The sequence below is a fragment of the Tiliqua scincoides genome, chromosome 5 (assembly GCF_035046505.1).
Source record: "Tiliqua scincoides isolate rTilSci1 chromosome 5, rTilSci1.hap2, whole genome shotgun sequence".
NCBI lineage: Eukaryota > Metazoa > Chordata > Lepidosauria > Squamata > Scincidae > Tiliqua > Tiliqua scincoides.
In genome coordinates, this window is record NC_089825.1 from 22408666 (window position 1) to 22432489 (window position 23824).

At 41.0% G+C, this 23824-nt stretch overlaps 1 protein-coding gene across 1 annotated transcript in view; it reads right to left on the reverse strand.

Annotated features, from left to right (window-relative positions):
• Window positions 1–841: 841 nt before the first annotated feature.
• Window positions 842–23824, reverse strand: part of CACNB2 (calcium voltage-gated channel auxiliary subunit beta 2) — a 90615-nt gene continuing 67632 nt past the window's right edge. Inside the window, exons 6-13 of the mRNA XM_066627092.1 lie at window positions 22455–22588; window positions 19039–19119; window positions 18655–18713; window positions 14568–14677; window positions 6388–6539; window positions 5715–5810; window positions 4059–4244; window positions 842–2058 (exon numbers count right to left, since the gene is read on the reverse strand). Of these exons, the coding sequence (XP_066483189.1) occupies window positions 1573–2058; window positions 4059–4244; window positions 5715–5810; window positions 6388–6539; window positions 14568–14677; window positions 18655–18713; window positions 19039–19119; window positions 22455–22588 (1304 nt within the window). The 3' untranslated portion in view covers window positions 842–1572. The remainder of the gene's footprint in view (window positions 2059–4058; window positions 4245–5714; window positions 5811–6387; window positions 6540–14567; window positions 14678–18654; window positions 18714–19038; window positions 19120–22454; window positions 22589–23824) is intronic.

The window sequence follows — 23824 nt, forward strand, 5'->3', positions numbered from 1 at the left end:
TATAAAAGAAAAGTGGAGAAGCTACAAAAATTTATTTTTGAACAAAATAACTCTCCACAAGCAGTGTAAACTTTTCTTACTAAAACAAATACTCTAAAACACAAAAGATTTTACATTTCCAGTGAAACACTCAGTCACATTTGCTTGTGTTTTTAACTTCCTGGATCCTTAACAAAGAGCCAGCAGATTGATGCTTTCCGAACTACCCGTAGCCGTAAACTTCCTCATGTTACTTGCCTGTAATTTGGACCTTTCAAGCTATAGACAGAAAAAAGAAACGTATGAGGTTTTGGAATGAGCGTTCTCGGAGGTCAACTGGTGCGCTGTAATTTGGCCCTAACTTACATACAGTTAGCTGCTCGGATGAGCTGTCTACTTACATGGACAGTGTGCTGCTTGAAGTGCCTGCTCTTGGAGATAGTGCACTACTTCTATGAGAAGGGTGTGCTGAAAGTGGGGAAATCTCTCTTCATGGGAGTAGTCAGTCTTTTGGGAGAATTGTTTTCCAATCTCATGCATGAGCAGCTAAATGTGTGCACATTCTGAGAGAGTCATACCATATGGCTTGGGCCTTCGCCTCCAACAACCGTTCTGTCATAGTTTAAAAATATATCATTTGACACAGAAGCACAGGCTCATACACACCATGTCAAATGTGGCCTATCACATTGACAAGGAAAAAGAGATCTGCGTGCCCAGTGCAATTACACTTAGTGCGTGTTGTGCAGAGCCAAACCATTTACAGTGTCACTTTCGTTTTTGTCACACTTGAAAATGCAAAAATGATAAGTTTGCAAGGGTAATCCAACCTTTTATCTAACACATTCATCCTTATTTACATGCTTTCTGGCACTGAAGAAAGTGTGTCTAGAGTGAACAAATTTCCTGAATGAGGCTAGTTCCAGTTGCCAGTAATTTAAAAGCAAATCTGCTGACTTGGCATTAGGACTCTAAAACTGTGTGGTCAGTCTTATGTAAGAAGGTGTTTGCAGAAATAACATTTATAAACTGTCTATACAGTACACAGTACCAGTACATAGAAAAGAGATTTTGACTTTATGATCCCGTGTGTAAGGCAAGACTGAATTCTGTCCCCAAATGTAGTCCACTAGAGGTACAAGCAACAGAAAGTGGCTCTTAAACCAATATGCAAATCAGGTGCCTACAGATTTTTTAAAAAGATGAGCGCTTCAATTTTGGATGTGCTGATTTTGGCTTGCTGAAAACAAAAAACATGGGAAGTTAATAAACATCAACTGTATTTTGTCTGAAAACACTAACAACACCTTGATGGCAACAGATATTGTTCAAGTGGCAGCTACCAAAAAACAGCTTTGGAAAAAAAAATCGCACAGTACAACATCAGGAATTTTGCAGTTGTACTTTGCCAATGTGTTATAGCACTAATCAAAAGGAATATTCTAGTTCATGCTATTGCTGTGACAGCAACAGCAACAAAAATCAGCGCACAGGATACCACGTTTTCTGCAATGAAAAACCCAGATTTTTTTTTTTTTCCAAAGGGGCTTGTCATTCCCAACTTCAAAGAAACAAGACTGCAGGAGGCAAATGTTACTGATGGATGTATACATCCCTTTTCCATTCCGCTGCATCACTGCGTTTTTTAGATACCACTTCCCCATCCCTGTCACAATATTGGTCCCTTGATTTATGGCGGCTACGCTGCTTGTTGCCTTCGTTATGGTCCTGCTCTCGGTCCCTTTCCTTTGAGCGGTGTCTCGATTCTCGATGCCTGTGATCACTGCTCCCGTGGGACTCGTCCCTGTGACTGTGATCTCTGTGAGAATCATAGTGTTCATGTGAGTATTCCTCCTTTGGCTCTATGTATGCTGGATCTCTGCTGTCTTGTGTTTCTGAGTCAAAAGTTTCTTGTCTAGGCAGGCCACGGCTAGTGCTGCTACGATGGTTATGGTGATGACTTGATGTGGAAGAGCGGTGTTGGGACTTCCTGGTGGGTTCAACCCGTGCCTCTTCTTCCCCTTGAGAACCAGTTCGTTCAGGGGCTGAGTGTTCATGCCTCTGATCTCCTTCTGAGCCCTGGCATACGAAAAAAAATTATTTTCACAACGAATGGAACATACTTAACAGAAAATGCTAAGTGATTAGTCACGTTACAGTCTTCAAACCTGTTACTCTTCAGCTTCACTATTTCCCAAAGTAAATGTCCTAGAGTAAGTGGTTTGAAGGCAATAGCCTATGGCTGCCTTAATAGCCTAAATCTTTTATCTAGTCTAGGAATATAAGAGTTTAATTTTTACTGGAGAAGTTGTTTATAATACAAGTGAACTTTTAATCCAGCAAGCAAACAAAAAGCAAGCACTCTTTATTTTCTAAGCTGCCTTCAGTTATGGTGATCATAACTTTGAGAATATCCTGGTTGGCCCCACCTCCCAGCACAACACCACACAGAAAGTGGAGAAGCAGCAGTGGGTGACTCAGGTTTGATATGAACCTGTGGAACTTTTGAGAGAAGACAACCATGGAAAAGATCAATCACAAAGAAGAGAAGGAAGGCACATAAAAAAGGAGTTACGGTTTTAAGAAAGTTTTGCCTTAAAAGAAAGATTGATCAAAAGTTCAAATTTGGTAGCACTTGTATTATAATTCCAATAATCTCACTGCCACACTGTTTTCGGCAATGGCAATGGTTTTCTAGACTTGTAGTTGTTGTAAGCTGTTCTTTTTTTGGATTTCTCAATTTGCCATTTCAGAGAGACTGAGCATTGCATTGCCAAGAAAACAGACAGAGTGAAATCATCTAATTTTCATAGCACATTACTGGCAACTGAAAATGGAAGAGAAAATTACCACACATAATCAAACCCAATCTTCATCAGCACAATGTTTTGAAATCACTGAAAAACCAACAGTTGTGATTATTTACCTTAGCTTAAAGGTGCAGTTATATCAGTCTTTTACAGTTCTCACCAATAAAATCACTTAAAAAGCAAATACAAAAGCTTTAGTTACTTTAACGAAGTACTAATTACTTAGGTATCCAGTTTGCATTTGATTATCAAAAGCAGGGCTTTAAAAGTAAGTTAAAGCATGATCAGAACAGTTTTGATGTTTTCTACTTTCACATTTCATGGAATTTTCCAACCAAATGTTTCTGTGAAAAGCATTTTATCCTTGCGGCCCAATATTATACTTCCCACCTAGCCTCACTCATGCAGCTATGCCAAAAAAGTGCGCACTGTATCTGGTGGGGAGGGTGGAAATCAGGAAGCTTTGGAGGGGGAAAGGGATTTAAATCCCCTTACCCCTTTGTAAATCTCCTGCTTGCCAATGGATCTCCTCAGATCTGCACTAGCTCTTTAGATGCTGAGAAGGATACAACTTTTCACAGATCTTTAGCTGGAACAAGTCCAAAGAGAGAAAGGGGGTTGGGAAGGTGTAAAAAGGGAGGATAAGATCTGGCATGCACTACCAGATCCAGCCCCTTCTGCACCTCCCCATCCCCCCACCCAATTTTGCCCTCTCCCCACCCTCACAGCTGCCTTATCTGCTCCACTGAGTTTAGGGAGAGCTGCCAATGTCCATAGAGTGCTGCCACCTCTTGCGGCAGTGGTCCCAAAATGATGCTCTGTCAGCAGTCATTTTACAACAGTGGAACTCTGTTCTGCTATTGTAAATGGTTGAACATGACAGCCTGATCCCAGAAAGGAATAGGCTGTCCATTTGGTAGGCATCATTTGAACTTCAAGGCATTATCAGATCTAGCCAGGAAGATCTATGTCTGGATTTGTGACCTCTAAGGGACTTGGCTTGAGTTTAACAGCTGTGAATCTTGCAACCAGTTCTCATGAGATTTCTGTGCAAGAGAATACAACATTTTTGAGAGCCATTGTTTTTAGAGGCATTAGCTATTTTTGGTTGGAACATGAGTAGAGCCGGTTAACCTGCATCAAACAGAACATTAAGGGGACACCTGCACTGTTCTTACATTGGGAATTAGATACACAAGCCACCACCACAATGTGCAGGTGCAATAGGGACTCTTGGGAGAAAGCCTGAAAAAACCACATCAATCATACCTGTAAATTCGCATTTGGACCTGGGTTGATAGGTAGAGTGGCAGTCGCCAGTGTGCGAGTTAGGAGCTGATTGGGGGGATGGCTGCTAGCAGGATGTGTGGCCTTCCAATAAGCTTCCAAGTAGTCAGCCAGGTGCTCACAAGCATCTTCAAGTTGGTTCTCATCCAGAATCACATCAAACATTTCCTGTACATGGGATATTTAGTAAGAACAGCCATTGTACTAAACAACCAAAACAAAAACAAAAAATATCACACACACAAAACTAATAACCATCTTACCAAAGAATCCTGCACATTATCATGTGTTAATCATGTGACATTCAAAAGAAGAACCAGTTTATAGGCAGCCAAAGACCTATCATATAATACTATCTCATGCTACTTAAGCCAAGGTCTCATGATTGCCACCATTTTAACTGGCAGTAGGGCCAGTTTGGATTGTATCTTTTCCAACCACTGAGAAAAGTATAATGTGAACTGACCTGTTGGGCAGGAGGGCAGGTTTGATAAGCTGGTTCAAATGGAAAATAAAGCTCTGCTAAGAAGTTTTCATTGAAGTGAGGACTGGAGCTGTTCCAGTGCACAGGACAAATCTGAACAGGTGGAGGATTCATCCACATAATTTGCAACCCTGTTCAGCCTGAGTTAGAAAATCAGTGCATGCAGGAAGGGTAAAAAACATTAAACGATCAGCAAAACCTTTTAATTTACAATAGAAGGCCATGGGGTCAGGATGCCAAGGAGAAAGATGGGTTTTGCAATACCCAGGCATATTAGAAGGGTCAGCTGATTTCAGATTGATTCAATATTGACCCTGTTTGAATCACATTTGCAAACTAATGCTGCATGCACAGTTCTTCCCTTTCGTCCAGCTGTCGGAAGTGGTGCGCACAGATCCTTTTTCTTCAAGTAGCAGTCACATCAACTGGTTGTTCAGAAAAGGAGTGGGCAGCTGGATTTAGCCTAGCTCCACTGCCCCTTTCCCACCAACATTTGACTGATGCAATGACTTCTTTTAGAATAGGGCTTTGCATATACAACCTCATCTTTTTTATATACAGTCAGTTCTCTTTATCCGACAGAGTTAGGTTCCAGGAAACCCTGGTGGATAGTGAATTCACAGATAATGATCTTATGGGATCAATGGGTTAGGTATAAAGGGTACCAGCCATCAGAAGAATCCAGCAGAGACCCTCAGGAAGCCAACGAAGTGCAACAAGAAGTGCTAAAAGATCTCTGAATGCTGCAGAGAACTTCCAAAGTCTGCAGGGACCTTTAGAATCATGCCTGTGACTAGCGTGGACCCCTTTAAAATGGCCGGCGGAAGTTTCCACTTGCCATTTTAAAGAGGACAGCACTGGTTGCAAGTGCCATTCTGAAGGTCCCTGCAGCCTCTGGGAGGTTTCTGCATAGTGGATAATGAGAACAGAGGTGTGGATAATGAGAGGTAGGTAGCAATTCTGCCCCTTGGTGATAAGAGAACGGAGTGTATGTACATGCAGTTGAATTGGAGCTTGAAGAACTGAAGATATTTTTGTCCTCATCGCTAGTAACCAACTAAAACTGCATATACCAATTTGCATCTTTTGTTTTTTTGGGGGGGGGGGGAAGTAGAATTATGCATTTTTGCCTGTATCAATTAGGAACAACTTACAGGAGGGCACTGAGCCAGTTTATCAGCTGCTACCATTTGAACATTAAGGTGCTTAGCCTGAGATTTTCCTCGGGATTTTATCAACCTCTGTAAAACCTGAAGAAAAGAAAGCCACAGTTAAAGTGTGAAGAATATGGAAAGTTTGAACCATGTGAAAAAAGGCTGTCTGTATAGCAACCACAACCAGAGGTATCCTAAAGGCAAAGACAGAGACAATGTCAATCCAGTGCAGGATGGTCATGGTCTATTGACAACCTATGTTACTGTCCCAGCACATTCCCTTTTCATGTTTAGAAATGTGATTATTTTGCACATTCAAGAGGGGGACATTTGCTGTAGACTTCAGTGAAGCCAGATTTCATGCAAGGAGTATTAATGTAACCCCATATTAAGGGGTATGTTCTTTCAAGTATTCAGCGTATTGATCCCCTTTCCTTCCACGTGAACTTCAGTCTCCATCTTTCAGCTTTAAAAGTAAGGCAGAAATGCAATGACAAGCTATGTATGGAATTGTTTTGCTTTACAGTTCATTAGAAATCGTAAATATTTTCTCACAAAGCAGTTCAAAAATGTAATTCATCAATATTTACTGGCAACCGAGTTAAACTGTGTGATGTTACACAGAACAGAAGAGGACAATATAGAAGCACACTGAACAGCTGACAATAGTTACCTTTGGAGAAGAAATCTTTACATATACTATAATGGGAGACAGAGAAGTTTTACTAAGTTGAGCTGGATGATTAATTGTGTCGGCATCAAGTACTACCAGCTGTAATGTCCTTGCTAATTCAAATATCCGTTCAATTTCACTCTGAACTTCAGCTGCGGAAAGTAAAGAAATTCCAGTTATGAAAGTGTCAAGAATAGTTCACTCTGTAACTACACATGAAGTTGTGTAGCAGCCACAGTAGCTGGGCTGGGTTTTTAATAGAACAAACTTGCTAGAAATAGAGTTATGGTTCTTGCATTTGGTATGCTCTAAAGAGATGATTTTCAACCACTGTGCCAAAAATGATCTGCAAGTGTGATGAGTAAATTTGGGGAAGGGTCATTTATTAGTAGGGCCATTGGGGGATGTTAGCTCCCCCACCTGCAGATGTGACTTGTCAGTTGTCAAAAAACTGATGATGTGCCTTAACCATTTTAGCACCTTGTCATTGTGCCATGGTGAGATGAGAAAGGTTGAAAAGTGCTGCTCTAAAGGCAGTACTTTCAGCCTTGCATGATAAAATGTTACATTGTGCACAGGTTATGGGCATTTTTACACCAGTTGTTAGATGCAAACGAGCATGAGAAAGGAATTTCAGAATTCTAGTCCCTTGTGTTTGAGCAGCATGAATCTCTGGATACAAATTACTTGGTTGAAAACTTTTCATGCAGATTTGCAGCCTGCTCCGTTATCATTCTTATAGTATAATCCTATGTAGGTCTACTCAAAAATAAGTTCCATTGTGTTTAATGGGACATCTCCCCTGGAAAGTGTGTTTAGGACTGCACCCTTAGCTCTTTTGGGTGGCCAGGAAGAATATCACAGTACGATACTTGTTGCATTCTGTTTAATGCTTTGCACTCACATGCAAAGCTCCTCATGACCCATTTTTCATCACTGCTGCTTCAACTGAAAGGTCCTTCACCAACAGCAGAAAATGGGGTGGCTCAGTTCAGTTCCCCATGTTTCCAACAAGCTCCACAAGATGATTCTTATCTTTCCTATGATTGTATACTAAGGGCACGTGATACAGCCACCTTGGTGAAGCTAAGCAAACCTGGCTCTAATTAGTGCTTAGACAGGGAATCCCAGCCCCCGACACAGTATCAGAGAGATGATGTGGCCCTCCTGCCAAAAAGTTTGGACACCCCTGATCTAGTTGAAAAGTGATGCATAAATGGAAATTGTAAATAAAAAATGAACAATACACACTATGCGAATATTAAACAGTCCATGGCCTGATCCAAAACTGGCAGGCAACAGAACACATCAATATCAGAGCAGCTACAGCTTTGTGGTTGAATCCTTGCACTGGATTGGGGTTGTTGTTAAGATAAAGAAGTGGGTGAGAGATGGCATAGGAGATTAAAACAGTGGCATGTGCGTGGAACTGAACGTGGGATGAAGAGGCAGTTAGAGCCACCCAATGACATGATTTATGGGCTCCAGTGATGAATGCACACAAAATTCATCTGTTTCACCAAGCTACCACCAACTCTGTTTTCCCAAATACCCATGCGATTGTTCATAGGGCAGGAGGTCTGGTCTAGAGGGTAGAGCCTCCATCTGCCTGAAGATAACATCCACAAGGTCGCCAGTTCGAGGCCACCGGCACCGTGCGACCTTGAAGCAGCTGACAAGCTGAAGCCGAGCAATTCCATCTGCTCTGAGCGTGGGAGGATGGAGGCCAGAATGTGAAACCAGATCAGATAGAAACACCTGAATGTTGTGGTTCTTGAAAGAAAGAACCTTCTTTCATTTGTAAAAATCCCTATGGGGATTTAAATAAGCCTGCCTATGTAAACAGCCTTGAATAAAGTCTTGAATAAAGACCAAGAAAGGCGGTATATAAATACCTGTTGTTATTATTATTATTATTACATGACAAAATTATATGCAGGATCAATACCATTTCTTACACAGAAATTTCTTCGGTGCAGGGAACAGGTAAAACAGGCCTGATAGCCCTTCAGTTTGTGCTAAGCTGAAATGGTTGTTCTTTGCTTCACCATCAGGTACACCAGTCTGTGAAAGCAGAGAACTGAGGCGTGGTGGCAATTTTGGGAAGAGTCAAAGAGGAAGCATCTGGGACAAACTTACTGCTGGTGGTAACTGTGTTGTAGGCTAGTGGTGGGTGCCATTTTTTTGTATCCACAAGATTACAGCATGCGGACAGAAAGCATTGCACTTCCTCCTATCTAGCTCCAATCCCACATGAAGACAGCTTAAGCCAGTAGCTCCCGAACCTTTTGACTGGGGGCTCCCTTGACCTAGTGGGCCATTGGCCATGGCTCCCCATTGCAGCTATAATCCTATATATTGCATAGGGTAGCTGGTTTTTTGCAAGGATTCTGTGGCAAACAAACCAAGGAGCAGTGTTTTCTCCCTCACAGTTGACTCATAAAAAAGTACTCACCAGTAGCAGAGAGCTACTACTAGTGGTAGTAATGACTGACAGATACTACTGACTGTGACTGTCAACAGGGTCATGAAACAGTCAGCCTCAAAAATAACCAAGGAGGCCACCTTTGTGAGAACGTCCACTTCCCCAAGCCTTTGCTTTCAAAATGTGAAAAAAAAAATCTAAACACCCTTTCAAATCATTTGTCATAAGGTTTGCCTGAAGCTTTATCAATCTCTTCCAAGAGACCAAATAGAATTGCTCCTGGGGTAAAAGAAAGAGGCCTGAAGTTAATTATTACTGAAAAATGAAACAAAAAATGTTGCTGAATAGGCCCTCAGTTTGGCTGTACTTGTCGTAAGAGGCGACTAAACAGCCACTGGATAGCTGGGACTCGTTAGCCTGGGAAGGCAGCTCATCTGATAGAAAGAAAACTCTGATCCCAAACCTCCACTGCCTTGTGGCTACATCCAGTTATGGAAAAGGCTTCAGGAGTCAACCTTGAGGCAAAATCCGGAGCCGGAGTCCCTGAGGCAGTTCATGGCTGAACACAGTCACGTTCTGGTAACTCCTGCGACGCCGCTGGAACCAACCGTACTGGCTTCTGCCTTTCCACTGGACCATTTCAGCGACGTGGAGAGGGGGGATTTGCTGCATGGGTAACAGTCAATCCTCCATATCTACTTTACCCAGGCTTCGTGCACTGGAGAGGACACTAACTACCATTCAGAGTGCGATACTATAGTCTTCATAGACTGATGGATGCATATGAAGAATTGTTTTCTCCTTGAATATGATAATTTTGTGAAGTTCAGGTGTTTTGTAGTGCAGCATTACAAAAATCAAGATGGGGCAAATGTTTTTATGGTATCATTATGCGCTGAACACCAGTTCTACTCACAGAAGTCATGTTATCTAATAAAAGTAGTCTGATCACAAGCTGATCACAGCCTCTGGCTCTTGTTAGATCCCTCTTTACTTTCTATGTTCAAAGCAATGATATAATCTACAACCAAAACGAGCGACAATATTTCCTAAACATTTATATTAAAAATGTTTTAAGTAGTTATATGTGTACATTTTAATTTCCTGAAATGATAGATCTGCAATTCTGTGAAGGTGATACGGTTCAATGATTCTGTTTGCATGTGCATCTTTTGACAAGTAAAAAGAGGATGTTTGATTAATTTTGGACATCCATCCATTGCACACTCACGATATTAAACAGTCTAACCGTTTAGGGGTTGCTTTCTCTAGAGTAGTCTACATCATACAGGCAGCAAGAAAACAATTAGATAAAGCTCCTAAGGTAATATTTTCAAACGAAAGCACCTCTATTACATGTGCAGCAATGTGTGCATATGTAGCCATGTGTACACAATGGAGAACTGTATCCACAAACAACTGCATAGAACTGTTGCTTGTACATGCACATTTACTATCTTAGACCAGTGCAGTACAGTTTTAATGTACATAATTTAGGCATACAATTTTATTTAAAAAATATAATTGTGAAGTGTTTTTCTTGCCAATTGCAATTTCAGTTCTGACATTTAAAACTGGGAATGTTCTCTACCATAGAACATTTAGAATAAAGCACACCAGTGATTTGACAAAACCTGCTATCACAAACAGATAGTGGTTTTGTTAGGTACAATACATAACACACACACGCACACAAAAAATAATTAGCAACCAAATACATACATACCCAAAACATCTGGAAAGGGAGGGCATTAATGAAGCAAAGAATGGAAAAACCCAGACAATCAGGTTCTCGTCCAAAGCATACAGAATGAGATAACGTTTCAACAAAAGCAGCTAGAAATGTAACATGCAGGGGAACAAACAAGAGAAAATGCTGGAGGGGGTGTCTTGAAATTGTCAAAAAAAAAAAAAAGTGAAGCAAAAGCCAACAATTTGGTTCAGTGGCTTATATAGGGGCCATGCAACACACAGATACATACATGACAAATGACTTTTCAATGTGTGGTATAAATAAAGTCTCTTTTCTCAGAAAGAACACTTTCAAATAACTTTCAAGAACTTTTTAGCTTCTAGTGAATTTGCACTCAGCATATGGAAGAGGATGACAACTTATTCAGCACCAGTGACCACCAATGGCATACCTGGGGATTGTGGTGCATGGATGCAAGTATTCCTGGGCAGCACGGCTGGGGAGCTTTCTGGAGGCACACAGCCTCCGTGACCCTCAGAAGGCCTTCTAAGGCAGGGTGTTCAGAAACAATTGAGAACAGTTTGCCTGTACCTTTAACCATTGTACAGAAGAGGGAATTTGGGCAGGTGCAGCTCAACAGGGAAGGGTTTAAAAGCTGCACCTGCCCAAATTCCCTCTTCTATACAATGGTTAAAAGGTATAGGCACTCTGTCCTTCATTGTAGTTGGCCTTTTCTAAGGCCTCCAGAAGGCCTTAAAACATCACATCCTCTGAAAACTGGAAGTGACATTTTAAGGCCCTTTTGAGGCCTTAGAAGGGGCAGTTGGCATTTCTAGGCTTGCCCCCGGGTGGCACAACAACCAGGACTATCTCTTATGACCACATCAGAACTAGATCATGAACTGGAATACAACTAATCTGCATTGACATAATTGATATATTTTATGGACACAGCATAGTTGATTAAAATGTATACACCAAAATGTTTATCCAAACACAATCCTTGATCCCGTAACGCAGCCATTTTCAACCACTGTGCCGTGGTACACTGGTGTGCTGTGGATGGTCTGCAGGTATGCCACGGGAGTTTGGGGAAAGATCATTTGTTAGTAGAGCCACCAGGGAATGCAAGCCCCTGCTGTCAGTGTGGTGTGTCTTGTCAATGGTCAAAAAAACAGATGGTGTGCCTTGATAATTTTAGTGCCTTGTCAGTGTGCCCTCAAATGAAAAAGGTTGAAAATCACTGTCATAATGGCTGAACTAGTTCTTTCAAATGTGACTATCATCTTTTCATCTACTGCAAAGATGAAACTTTGCAACAGTGTTTGCAAAATTAAAACAACTTTTTGTTTACAAAAGCAACTAGTTTTGTTTGGGTAAACTGAACTTGGTAGAAGGTAGTAATTTGTGAATAGCCATTAATGTGTTTTTGTTGATCTAAACAGAACATACAGTCTTATGCATTTGATAACATATTACAATGGCCAGAATCCAAACAGCTACTTCGGGTGTGCCCAAAACCCTAGCTATTCATAGTGGAAGGCAAGTGTCTGTGGGCCCAATCCCGACCAGTTTTCCAGTGCAGCAGTGCCAATGGGACGTTCACTGTTTCCTGTGGTGGGGAGGCAGTCATGGAGACCTCCTCAAGGGAATGTGGTTGCATTATCTTGGGGTGGCATTGTGGTTGCACTGGTGCTGGAAAGTTGGGCCCCGTATCACTACTGAAGGAACTAACAAGAGAATCGGTGATTATCTCCCTATGTCTACTTTAGACAGAACTCAGAAGGCACAAAAAGGGGAAACCAACGGGACCACCGAAATATAATCGCTTTATAGTGATAAAATAAAGATGGAAAATAATGATTAAGTTTATCATGCTGGCTGATATTATGCATTAGTACAGTGTGTACTTTTTGCTATAGAATTTCCTGTGATCACAAATGTCATGTTCACCAGATACACCTGCGACCTTATTTTTTGTTCATTTTGTTGTGTTTTTATTTCAGCTCGTTGGGCCATTTCACTGCCATATTTCTTTTAAAACTAGATGTTTAAAAAACAGTTGCGTTCAGCAAAAAGTTGCAGAAGACTGTTGTAGGATCTATGTCTACAATGTGCTAAAATTGAGCTGTTCTACATTTGTCTAAGAATGAATTTGTGTTAGCAGGATCGTAGCCCTTACAAGCGTGAAGCCAAGTGACATGGTCTGCATCAGGGTGGCTGATAGAAGGAGCAACAGACTGGGGTGCCCTTCACACCGAGTCTGCTACTGCCTCCCTCAAGCCTATGGAAGGCACAAAATGCGAGTGGGAATCTCCTTCCATGATTGGAATGTTCAATATTTTTTTTATGTCAGGGTTCCCCCGTTCCCCACAGACCCCGACTTACCAGGGCAGGGGTCCCAGAAGGCAAAGAGCAGCAACCAGGGCCCCATACTGGGTCAATGGATACCAGAGGTGGGGCCAGGAATGCCTAAGGGCCAGCAGCTGCTCCTTTTCAATCACTCAGGCAGGAAGGGGGGGGGCAAGAGGAAGCAGGAAGTCCCATGAGAGACAGGAGGCCGGTGATGACAGGCAGAGCAGAAAGACAGGTGACGCAGGAGGCTGTGCAGTCAACAGCGCCTGCCCAAGACCAGGGCAAACCAGGGAGGAGGACCAGGGTGCCCTAACCCCCTCCCCCTGAAGCAAGTCTGAGGCCTCTTGCTGGGGCATGCCTGCTTCAAAGCCCTACAGTGGTGCCGTGACTTGGATCCTGTGCTGGTTGCTGCGGAAAGCCAGGGAGAGGGCTGAACCCTGACTCTAGGATGACAACCCCCACGGACCTAGCCCAGTTTGGGCAAGGGCTGGTGGAGCACCAGAGCCAGCTGGTGCAGTAGATGTACCGCCAATCCTGGGCCGACCAAGTTGCCCTCCTCTAAAAGATTGAGGATGGGCTTGCGGTGGGAGTGGTGGCTGGTGCCTCAACTGCTATAGCCCCAGGAGAGCCCCAGCAATTTAGGGTGGCTTGCCTAGTGCCTGAGGATGACATTGAGACTTATGACGACCTTTGAATGGACCACGACAGTGGCTCGCTGACCCAGGTCCCAGTGGATGTATATTCTTGGTCCATATTTGCCTGGGCCCACCGTTGGCGTCTGGAGGACAACACCCCAGGAAGATCTGGCCGATTATGACAAGCTGAAAGAAGCTTTGTTGGATCTGTATGGTATATCCGAGGACTATTTTCGCATCCACTTCTGGGCCATACAGTACGCCATGGGCTCGCGGCCCTGGGCGGTCATTGCTGAGCTCAGGAAGGCCGCCTTGAGGTGGTTGAAGCCCATGACAGCCGAAAACCATGCCATAGTGGACAAGACGATCCTTGTTCAGGCATACCAAGTGATGCCCCCCAAAGGCCTAGCTCTGGGTCAGAAGCCACCACCCTCCAGATTTGCCAAATGCCATAAGGCTTTTTGAAAACTTCTTGGATACTGACTAGTCAGACATTTTAATTTTTCAAAAAGCAAACAGAGAGGGCTGAATCTGGACTGAGGTACAGTGTGTGTGCATGTGTACGTGGGTGGGTTCTTTTTCACCTTCTGATCCTGTGCTGGCCACCTGATGTAAATCTGTACCCTTCCACCAAAAGTTTCTACTTTTCACAAAAGGAAAATGTATAAACACAGTTTTTGGGGTCAGTAAAATTTTCCTATTTTCCAATACAGTTAGGGACCAAAAAACCTGGACTTATAAAGGGGAATTTTCTCTAAACTCTAAACTTATAAAGGGGAATTTTCTCCCATAAGAAGTGATGTAAATAGCTGTTAATGGAGACTATATGTGCATCCATGCCAGACACTAAACTTAAGCCATTTCAGCCCAGTGTTGCATATGTGCAACAGGGACCAAATGTGTACACCTGTGGGCTGGGCAGAAATGGGTTAAAGAGGGGAATTTTTGCCATAAAAGGAATAAGGTAAGAACAGTGATTGCCGAGAGTGGCAAGCAGTCCTGAATACATATAAACCAGTACACCGCACCCAAATTAGCAAGAATTTGTGGTACTATCATTGCACATGCTTACCTAAGCTTGATCGTGTATTGGATCGCTCAATTATCGCGTGCTTGCTGGGATTGTTTAATACTGAGCGTTTGGCAAGCGAGATGTCTGCTGTGACCCGTGTGATTGATATACTGGGGGAAAAAAAGAGGAATAATGTTGTTATTTGAGAATCTGGAGAAGGGAAATAAATGAACAGAATAAGATATATCAGCAAACACAGTTGATATTCCACATGTTATTCAAATAAACTGTTTCAGCTACTGCTAGCAGAACGAGAACACAGTCTCTGTTTATTCAGAATTGAGTCCCACTATATTCAAAGGGGCTTACTCCCAGCTAAGTGTTTATAGGATTGCAGCCTGAGACTATTTTGACCTAAAAATAATAATTTTCAAAATACATTATGCATATCATGTGTCATAGCATACTTTTATTCTGAGCACTAGTCTGAGGTTTTACCTCTACTTCCTAATTTTTGACTTTTCAGTACTGAACCTTAGTTCTAGAAAAGTTTTTAACAATCTATTCTAAATGTTTGTACAGTTCCTGGGGCTAGTTTCGGAAGAGCTCCTGCCCCCAAGTTGACTTGGATTCCAAAAACTGAAAATAAATATTTTCCTAAGCTCATTCTAAAGCTTAGGCTCCCGGTGACATCACTGGAAGCGTAAGAGGCCTAAATGCATGCCTGACCCAATCCACTTTATAGTTGCTTCCTGCCGCCACCCCTTCGACAAGTTTACCCTGAAACTGTGGTAGAGGTGCTCACAATAAAGGCCTCTATTAGGCCAATAAATTTCTAAACTATGTTAACGGTGTGTGCCCCCCCCCCCGGATAATTGAATTAAGGGATACATGGGTCCACCTGAACTTCTTAAGTGCTGTATGAGCAGCAGCTCAATTCTCTATACACAAAATATGAGAGTACAATTTCTTTTTGCCTGTGCTGTGCTATGGGGTGGAGGCAAGGGAAGGCAGAACAGGGAGAGGGACAGGCCCGAGGGGTGGGACTTGTAGAGGTCTCCACCACTGAATCTTATCCCGCATGTTGGACTTAAAAGTCCAACATGAGGGTGCCTGAGTCTGCACCAGCAATTTAGTTGGAGGAGACTCGAGAAGACTCGTTCAGCAGACTGGGGCTTTACTCAGGGTAAGGGGATGAATATTCCTTACCTTTCAAACTTTTAACTTTAGGGATCCTGGACCTTTAACAATTGTACAGAGGAGGGAATTTCAGCAGGTGCTGCTTGTCATCTCACAGATGACGAGCTGCACCTGCTAAAATTCTCTCATTTATACAATTGTTAAAGGCCCAGGAGCCCTAAAGTTGAAAGTTTGCCCACCCCTGTTTTAGGTGAATAAATAAAACTGCAATAATTACAATGTATCTTACAAACAATTGTAGGCCTATCTAACAGTAGCCACTTTAATTCTTTGTTCAGTTTCTGAAACCAATTCCGAAGAGTCATGAATCAATATGCCAACCTCAACTGACAAGCAGCATTCCACAAGTCTCTGTTTTGAGGTGCATGACAAATATTTTGTTAAGTTGCTTGCATTAAAGCTAACAAAATATGCCCATAATGGTTGCAGATAATAAGAAATTCCCAAGTTTCAGAAGCAAATTAGAAAACAAGAAACCAGTTTATGCATAATAAAGCCCTTATATGGGCATGATGGGGTTTTCTGGATTGTGGCCTATTTTAAGAAGGATATCAACAAACTTGAGAGAACTCAAAGGAGAGCAAAGACAAGTACTTGAAAGACGAAACATTGGAAAAAAGACTGAAGAAACCAGACTTAGAGAAAAGAATATTCAGGAAGAATGTGATGACAGCTTTCATATTTAAAAGGCACAAGAATTTAGCAGTATTTTTCCTTTTTGACTGGTGTCCATAGACATTTACTTATCCTGGCATAAACCCTTTGGGCTTAATGGGACTATTCCTTAGTGCAGTGGCCTCAAAACTTCAAATTATATCTATGTTTCCTCTAGTTTTTGGAGCCACACTTTACTCTTTGGTACTGTTCAATCTTAAAAATTTTTTTTTAATTTATTTATTTATTACTGATACGGGGCAGGGAAATGGGATAAACTCAGGGATAGGGCTACAAAGGTTACACAACAGGATACCGGCCACTGGGTCACAAAATGCATTTTAAAACAAAATTTATACGACAGGTTGAAACTAAACACAAACTTATCCATATAAATCGTCCTCACATATATCATTAAAATACTTAACTTGATCTACTCAATCAATATTTATCCAATACTATCTATCCAATCATAAAATGGCTTCCAGTATCTTCCTATTTTATCTAAATGTTTATCTTTCATTCCTTTTGTTAATACATCCATTTCTGCTATTTCATACATCTTATCCATTAACTTTTCTCTATTTGGAATCTCTGTAGATTTCCACAATGGTGCATACAATATTCTTGCCACTGTATTAATCTGTACAATAAGATATTTCTTTTGCAAGTCTTTAATTTATGATACTATATTTAGGAGGAATATTTCCGATTTGAATGGTATTACTAAATTAAGTATCTCTTGTAACATTTTTTGTAACATTTTCTAATATTTTTTAGTTTTCACAAGTCCACTACATATGATAAACGGTACCCTCAATTCTATCTTAAAACTTTTTGATGTACCCCAATTTAAACAGAAGTCACTCTCTTCTAGAGTATTAAATAAAACTGATCACATGCTTTTTGACTTTCCCCTCAGATAGCTTTTTGCTGCTGTAATTATTGGTCTGTGAGAACTAAAGCATAACTGAAACCATATTTAACTCATTTTAAACCCTACTTATCTGTTACTACTTTGCCTACAAGTTTTTATTCTCTCCCCATATTAATAGTCTCCACACATTAATAGTTAATAAAATATCTCAATTAGCATTGTTGTAAGAAAGAGAGATGAGAAGAGAAAAGTGAATTAACAGTGCTAATTGAGATTTTCTTCATTATAATTTATTTGACACAAGAGTTTGTTTAGAATTAGCCAATAGACCATACTTGACTGGTAAGCATGTTTTTTACTGTGGCATGCACCACCAAACTCAGGAGTAAAGCAAGAATCAACTTTCAGTCTGGTTTCTGCCTGAATATACAGATCCATCTTTAGCAGTGGTCTTTTGTTCTGGGGTCTGAGAAAAAACAGAGAACCCTCCCAATTCCTCCCTGAGAGGTTCTTTCTCTGGCTGTCTGCACCCAGAATTTTGGCTTCTGCTTTAGCAATGTTAGGTACAACTGTTAAATGCTGCTTGGTTCCTTCAAATGTATTCCAAGTAATGACAGAACTGTTGGTTTGTGATGGCCTGTCTCGATTTGTCCAGACGATCTGTCATCTGCAGAGGTCAGTGAAGTGTAGGATTGCGAGGAGGATGGGAGCGAGTGTTTCTGGGGCTGGGGAGGGCAGAATGGGTACAGATCAAGTGCAGGAGCGGGTGGGATCGGTGGAGCAGGCTTCCACCATATCTAAACCTTCCTTTGGGGCCTGAATGCCCTACAAGGGACTGCACGGACTTGCGCCAGAGAATTAGCTGGCACAGATCTGAATAGCCCCATTGGGCAGACTGGAACATTACTCAGGGTAAGGGTGAAAATATCCCCTTGCCCTGAGGAGACTTCCAGTCTGCTCCCAACAGGCACTGGATACAGTTGAGGCTGTGCGGCCCAACTGCATCAGCACTAGCTAGTATTTGGCTGCCTATCTTCTCTCTTGCTCAACTATAGTCAGTAAGTTTACACTTCTTTTCCTCTTTTTTCCCTAACTAAAAATAACCAGATAACCAGGTAACCAACTAAAAATAAACAGGAAACGAAAATTCTTGCATACTTGAACAGTAAAAACCATGAAAAAAAAAATTAGTCAAAGAGGGGGTCAATTATTCAAACAGGGAGAGAGAAACTTCTGGAATCTGCTAATATCTGCTGTGGTCTGAAAGTGGTTAAGTGGAGGTACTTGCCCTGCCCCTTCGGTTGTAATAAGGGAGAAAATAAAGTTGAGAACATTTTTCAATCATACTTGCAAAAATGTAGTATGTTGCATCACTTACAGCATTATTTAAATTATTGTAGCATTTTATGTACTTACCGCCCTTCGAATCTGTGTTTTAAAAAATCAAATAATGCTTTCTGCATCATATCTGTCACCTAAAATAAAGAAGCAAGAAATTAAGATTAAGTATAGAAGTATAGAAGTGGGTGCAACAGGATATTGGCTAATTAATACTTTATTTCTTACAGTAGCATTAGCTCTAAGGAAGTATGTGGAGAAACTAGTATATACAATGGCACTCCATATCAAGGTTTTTTTTTTTAGTTCATTTTAACTTGAATTGGAATAGAAAAATAATTCTTAAAAATATTAACTAGTTTTTCTCCTTTCTCTCACAGTTTCTAAGTATGTCCAAACAGATATGGAATAAAATCAAAATTATTTTCAGGAAAGTAAAACAAGTTATTTATACTTTCTTACCTCATATCCCTTTAAGGAAGGCCCCACTAAAACTACTGGTCGCATAGAAGGCACTACATCATACGGAGGGATGTGCTCTGTCTGATAAAGAGAAGACATGCTTAACAAACCATTCTTACGTTAAGGCCAATTCATCACACAGTGTACATGCTTTTCTAAAAGAATTCCCAATAGTGTCACCAAGGGTAAAATCTGAGGTGCAGTGATTTTTTTTATCCTCAGATCTCTCCCAACAAACACCCTGAAAACACTAAAAGGATACTGTTGATGATTGAGAGAATATTATTATTCTGTATATTTTTCGTCTAACCTTTACTTGCATGGTTCGCTGTCCAGGGAAATTAGTCCATTTCAGTGAAATTCAGAAATGAGACTCCAGAGAGTCAAAATTTATCCTCCCATGTAAGATGAAATAATAATAATGAGGATGATGATTATGAAAGCCATGTAGAATGGCTGCCACTCTTTCAGAGTGGCTAATGTACCATTTTCTCAAGAGCTCCTTTGCCATTGGAGTCTGATATCCAGAAAACACAAACATTTTCAGTCAAAGTGACCCTAAAAATCTAATAATGTCATTAAGGGGATAAGGGCAAGACAGATTGTAGCAAATAAATGGAAGGAATTCTAGTCTTCATCCTTTCAGGTAAGTACCGGTTTACTAAAACATAATGACACTATTGTGAATTCTCACAGCTCATGAGAGATTTTCCACTCACACCCATATTTTCAAAAATCTGTATTAAGCACCTCTGGCATAAACATGATTATGTTAGCAATTGCAGAGTGCCATATAAACAGAACCCAGAACAGCAATTCTTCCTCTGTAGAATACTCCTAACATTAGTTTCATGGTACTGCATATGGTTTAATTACCAACTTGATGTATCATGCATAATTTTACGAATAGATAATTGGCTATTTAATGTGTAATATGTGCCATACAGTTACACACAAATATAGTTTTTAAAAAGGCATCACTTTTTCTTTTAAAAAAATGAAAAACAGACATCACCAAGATCACCAAAAGTGTCTTTTTGTTTGTTTGTTTGTTTGTTTGTTTTGCAGAGGGCAAAATGTTGCAAATTCAAAACCACCAACCTGGAAAAAGCTTAAAAGTAGGTATGCCAGATCTATTTTTCAAGGGCCTACATAGTATAAATGCATCAGTCAACATCACAGATTGTTGTTATTGTTCATTATTTCAGTACTCAACATATCCCAAGTGTAGTTACAGTAAAAGCAATAAAGTAGAATAAAAACATAGGAAAACAAAGACAAAACATTAATACAGAAAAGAGCACAAAATGCCACAGGAGCAGCAGTCTCAAGCATGAAACATACATCTGTGTCAGGGCTTTCTGGTTTTATTTTGTTTTTGGTAATAATTCACCACATAATTGAAAAACGTAATGAAGAACAAGTGCCGTAGGCATCAAAAGCATGTGAATTTATTCTGACAGTGCAAGATCTCACTTTTTGTTTAGAAGCCTATAATTCTGTTGCATAATAAGGAAGATATACTCTTACATTGTTGTTGCTATGAATATAAATAATCTTATCAGTGCATTACTGTAGCAGCCCTTAATACTTCATTATGACCCCCTTGCATTCGGCAGCTTGACACTCCTCTGCAATATATCCATATTTTAGCATGCTTATCTACAAAATGGTGTCGGATATCAAAAGGTGTGAAAATTAGAGTAGGTACAGAAATTACCTTGTTTGATGGAATACTGGTACTTATTAAGATCATTGCGTGCCAAACTTCAGCTTTCCTAAGCTCCAATTAACAATTGCTGTCAACAGCAATACGTTTAGGACAGCAATAGGCTACAAGAGACTTTCACCTGTATATTATTGTTTCAAATTCATTCCAAATACTAGTGAGGGTGATTTTACCATTTGATGGCTGTGCTTTGACAGAGTGTCCATCCAAATTAGGAGAGTAAAAGTCCACAAATGACAGGAATTAGCACTGTACTTGGCAATTTTGGTGAGAGTTCAAGAACTCTTTGTCTTACAAAAAGCAGAAGAATTAACAAGCCCTGTTGCTTGAAATGGACCTTCCACAAATAAAATCTGAGTCCATTACAAAGAATGAACGAAATTGTATTCGAGAGAAAATATACATGTGTGCATAGTATTGACAAATTAAAAATTACTGCATTGTAATACAGTAACTGGTTTTTCGTTTACTGGTTCTCTGTAAAAGGAACAGGCAATGTAACTATGACATATATGAAGAAAGAAATGTGAGGCAAGCAAGGGAATTTTTTTAATGCAAAAGAAGAATTGAACCAGATCAGGGTTTGAAGAAGCCTGGGCATTCATGAAGAAAAGGAATTTCTTGCATTACTGAGCTTAATCGCACTGGCAAAACAATGTTACTTGGCTGCTTATATACAGAAAGTGATCTAGACAAGTGTGCAACTAACATTTTTTTTAAAAAAAAGAAAGCACATTTGAGAATGCTTTTGAAAAAAACTAGAAACATGAATAGCTAGCTTTACTCTCCAGTTGCTCAGTAATTGATTGCTAAATAAAATAAATTGCATCTTGTAGTTGCCAGATAAGGGGTTAACAGAATGAGAATATACCACCTATGTTAGCCAGCCTAGGAAGTAGCTTTGACTATGGAAAAAGCCACCAGTTCTGCTCTCTAATAGGCAAGATGCTACAGTCTGACTGATGGAGAAGGCAAGAACAATGGGAAATAATTTATATATGACAATAGGAAAAACTCACAGTAGACCGCCAAAACAAGTCTGCAGTTTTCCACTGGTCTTGCTCATCTGCAGATTTTGCACCTAGTGGATTAGAAGTTTAAATACTGACTAAATTAAAAATTGAAAGTTCTTTTTAAAGAACAAGATGAGTATCTGTTTAGATTTAACAAAAATGAATTATAATTATAAAAGACTGAATTACAAGTAAAAAAAATCTGGAAAAAAAGACAAAGAATAAGCATGCACTAGAAAGGTGCATTATCTGGTCTTGTCAAAGTTTTACTTCTGTAGATGTTTAAAGAAATTCCCTTGGCGGCCTATTATTCCATCAAAAAGGAAAAGTACCTGAAGCATTGTTTGGCTGGGTCACTCATAGGGCCTAGCCTGCGTGCTCTTACTGCACTGAACCAGCTACCAGTTGGATAAGTTTCATTCTTGTTCTAAAATGATTGTATTATATACACTTGTAGGTGATGATGCTAATGATGCCAGTGGCAGAGCTTGTGTCAACGTAAAACTTACCGATTTCTGCTTCTGCTTAGCTAGAGCAGCATGGAAAAGAAACAAAGAATAACAAAGCATGCATGTTATTGGCTTGTCAAAGGACGCAGACAGTCAACAGGACTAGAAATGCGACGCAGTGCGAGTGAGCAGGTTTACAGATGGCAGCTTGGAAGTAGGCGTTACCTTCTTAAAGAAGGGCATTCTTTTCTCTTTGGAGTGGGGCGATGTTACATTGTTTGCACTGGGTTTAGGGGAGCGGTGGTTTGCTGGAATATCAATTTCTTCTGCATCTAAGCCAGTGGCATCTATGTCTATAGCTATATATAGATAAACAATGTAAAATTATCAGATGGTAGGGAGAGGAGAAAAAGGTTAATAGAAAAAAACAAAGCACACACACACACACCCCCCATCACCCCAGGTCGGACCTCCATCAGGGATACCAAGCAAACAAAAGGGAAAATTTTTTTAAAGGTATAGTACTTTAGCATTGGAGCACACATATGAACTGATATGCAATTATAAACTAGATGTAACTTGTATTTAACTGTGCTTTTCCCCACCACCATATAATTATACTCACAAATGTATTCTCAGTTATATATTCTCAGCATATGTATTGAAGAATGACTGGAGGTTAATCAAACCAGAATGATCAGTGCCGGCCCAGCACTGGCACTGAACGTCGTAAACGTGCCATAAAGCACAGTGCCATGCTTATTGCTGGCTCAGTGCAGGTACTGGCTCAGTGAAAGTCTGTGCTAAGCCAGCACTGTATGGAGGAGCAACGACTGCCGCCAGGAGCTCCAGGCGAGCGCTGGGCAGCGGATGGGTAAGTTGGAGCGGGGGAGCATTCCAGGGCAGGGGGAAGGTGTGGTGGGGGAAGGGAGCAGGATTGACAAAGCTCTGCTCCGTCGGATCCATAGCCCTACATCGGGCCTCCTGGCTCGACATGGGGCTGCTTTACTCTGCACCAGCTAAATAGTCGATGCAGAGTTGAGTAGCCCCATTGCAGGGCTTCTTGCCTTACCCAGGGTAAAGGAATGAATGTTCCCTTCCCCTGAGGAGATGTTGGGAACTGCCACCAGCTGCCTGGCACCCACAGGTTGCAGCTGCAGTCATTTTGGCACCACTGCAGCCCTGGGCACATGGCAACTCAGGATTGCCTGGGCAGGAGGTCTGGTTTAGAGGGTAAAGCCTCCGTTTGCTGAAGATAACATCCACAGGTCGCCAGTTCGAGGCCACCGACACCATGAATGGCGAGACCTTGAAGCAGCTGACAAGCTGAGCCGAGTTATTCCACCTGCTCTTTGGTGTGAGCGAAGAAGCGTCTTGGCTGCCCTCCATGTGAGAGATGAAGGAGCTGCTTGTCAGCTTGCGTGGGAGGAAACTGGAGGCCAGAATGTGATACCAGATCAAAAAGATCCATCTGAAATGTTGTGGTTCTTGAAAGATAGAACCTTTCTTCAATTGTAAAAATCCCTATGGGGATTTAGAACAGCCTGCCTATGTAAACCGCCTTAAATAAAGTCTGAGGAGAAATCTGACGACCA